We start from the raw sequence: 1,899 nt of genomic DNA on the forward strand, positions 1-1,899 counted from the left end.
CGATAGGTGTGGATGTTTGACACGGCAKGAACTGTCTGAGGTGGTTCAACGCTTGATGTGGGGTGTGATCAAACCGGGTAAGGATGGGAGGCACGTTCCATTTTCATCTGGGGTTTCATCATCTCATCTAAAGTAACTAACTCACACTGACGAGGAAAAATACAACGCTAGCAATCAAATAATTCAATTACATCTGCCTCTGGTCAAAAAAAAAAAGGAAAACTCAATTAACCAAGAATAACAAGTCTTGTACAATGTCATACAAAAGAGCAAACCAAACGCAGTAAAGTTAGCAAATAAACACAAAGTATTTGTAAAAAATAACTGTTCAATAGACAAAAGGCTCAAGTCAAAACCACAACTCGTCATCGTTGACTCGTCTGACTTTGATATGGCATTTTCAATGATGTCATCCTTATTTACAGTTCGTGTGAACCACTTCTTACAAAAGTATGCTCAGGTTTAAACTCAAAGTTTAAACCGTATTTTCTTTTTCAGAAACAGGTCAACATAAAGGCTAGTACTCAAAGAAGGAAGGGTGATCAAGTAAAAGAGTACGTGTAAGACAGCATAATTAGGACCAAAAAAASAAAAAACAAAACAAAAACAAAAACAACTCAAAGGGTTTGTTATAGTCTGGCAACACGTGGCAGCAAATCGCCAAGCCTCAGAGTGGACTAATGTTGCCTCTGAGAGCCGGGGGCGGGGCTAAAGGGAGTGGAGTGAGGCTAGGTCTGGACGGAGAGTTGTGAGAGTTGAAGAGATGAGGAGACAGGCAAACTGCAGCTTGCAGTACAGAAGRAAACAAAACTGGATGTCCTTTTTTATTTGGTTCAGAAGTGGGCGTGGTTGTAACCCTGGCTGAGCTCCCCTCCGTGGTGGCCGCCCTCTCGGTGCCCGTGYCTCTTGTGCTTCCGGCGCTCCTTCCTCCCCTTGTGGTGGTGGCGCCGGTAGCGATGGGCTCGCCGAGCTGGTGACAGTAAAAGAAAAGAATGTGCGATGTATTAAATTCAGAGAGGTTGAATAAAATAAAAACAAAGAGTGAGACGTGATGGAAAAAAAAAAACAACCTCAATTCCTGATGAGCATCAGAGATTTTCAGACAAGAGTGAAAACAGAAAGAGGATCCAAACACAGCAAGGTCAAACCAGCCATTCCCTGTGGACGGCTCAGCTGTTTCTAACGCACAAAGAGAATCTGCTTTATCTTCCTGTGCAGCCTAGGATCTTTTAGCAATGGCGCACGGAGCTAACCACCCACTCACATCCTCTGTGTGAGGTTGTTCCTGGGCCGCGCTGCCAAATTATATTGGTCTGCTGTGTAGTCTGCAATGAACGATAACAAGTCCATAACTCCAGGCTACTAAAAACAATTCAGACCACAGAGCAGGGAGGCAATAAGTAATGACATCTTTATCAGTTTGAACAGAGGCAACATTATTTCAGTATTTCATCTTTGCTGGCACCTTCTAAACTGTGCTAGAGTTAGAGTGGAATACAAGGGTTGAATAGTTTAGTATTTATCTGAATTTAATCTTTGTGTGTCAAATAAACAGAGATGGCTGATTCGTAAGGGCAGGCAGGGTGGTGCACTTCTAAAGATATTGTTATTCAGCTCACTGTTCTTACATTTTTCAAATGTTAAATTTAAATGTTAAATAATATTTGTAAATATTAAATCCTAAATCTAAATGTGTAAATGTAAATGTTAAATCTTAAATGTTGAAATTTACATATTTCAGAATGGAACGCAGCCTTTGTGGTTGGCGCTTGGCTCTTGTTAAGACATCACCCTGAAACAATAGAAACCACTAACACTGCTAATGCTGCTAACACCGCTAATGCTGCTAATGTGGCTAATGCTGCTAAGGCTACCAATGATGCTAATGCTGCTAATGCT

General features: G+C 41.4%; 1 protein-coding gene across 1 annotated transcript in view; it reads right to left on the reverse strand.

Annotated features, from left to right (window-relative positions):
- Nucleotides 1-227: 227 nt before the first annotated feature.
- Nucleotides 228-1,899, reverse strand: part of ncanb (neurocan b) — a gene marked incomplete at its 5' end in the record, with an annotated part of 221,252 nt that continues 219,580 nt past the window's right edge. Inside the window, 1 exon segment of the mRNA XM_014016766.1 lies at nt 228-970. Coding sequence (XP_013872220.1) covers nt 834-970 — 137 coding nt within the window.

This window comes from Austrofundulus limnaeus, unplaced genomic scaffold (assembly GCF_001266775.1).
Source record: "Austrofundulus limnaeus strain Quisiro unplaced genomic scaffold, Austrofundulus_limnaeus-1.0 Scaffold153, whole genome shotgun sequence".
In the NCBI taxonomy this organism is placed as follows: domain Eukaryota; kingdom Metazoa; phylum Chordata; class Actinopteri; order Cyprinodontiformes; family Rivulidae; genus Austrofundulus; species Austrofundulus limnaeus.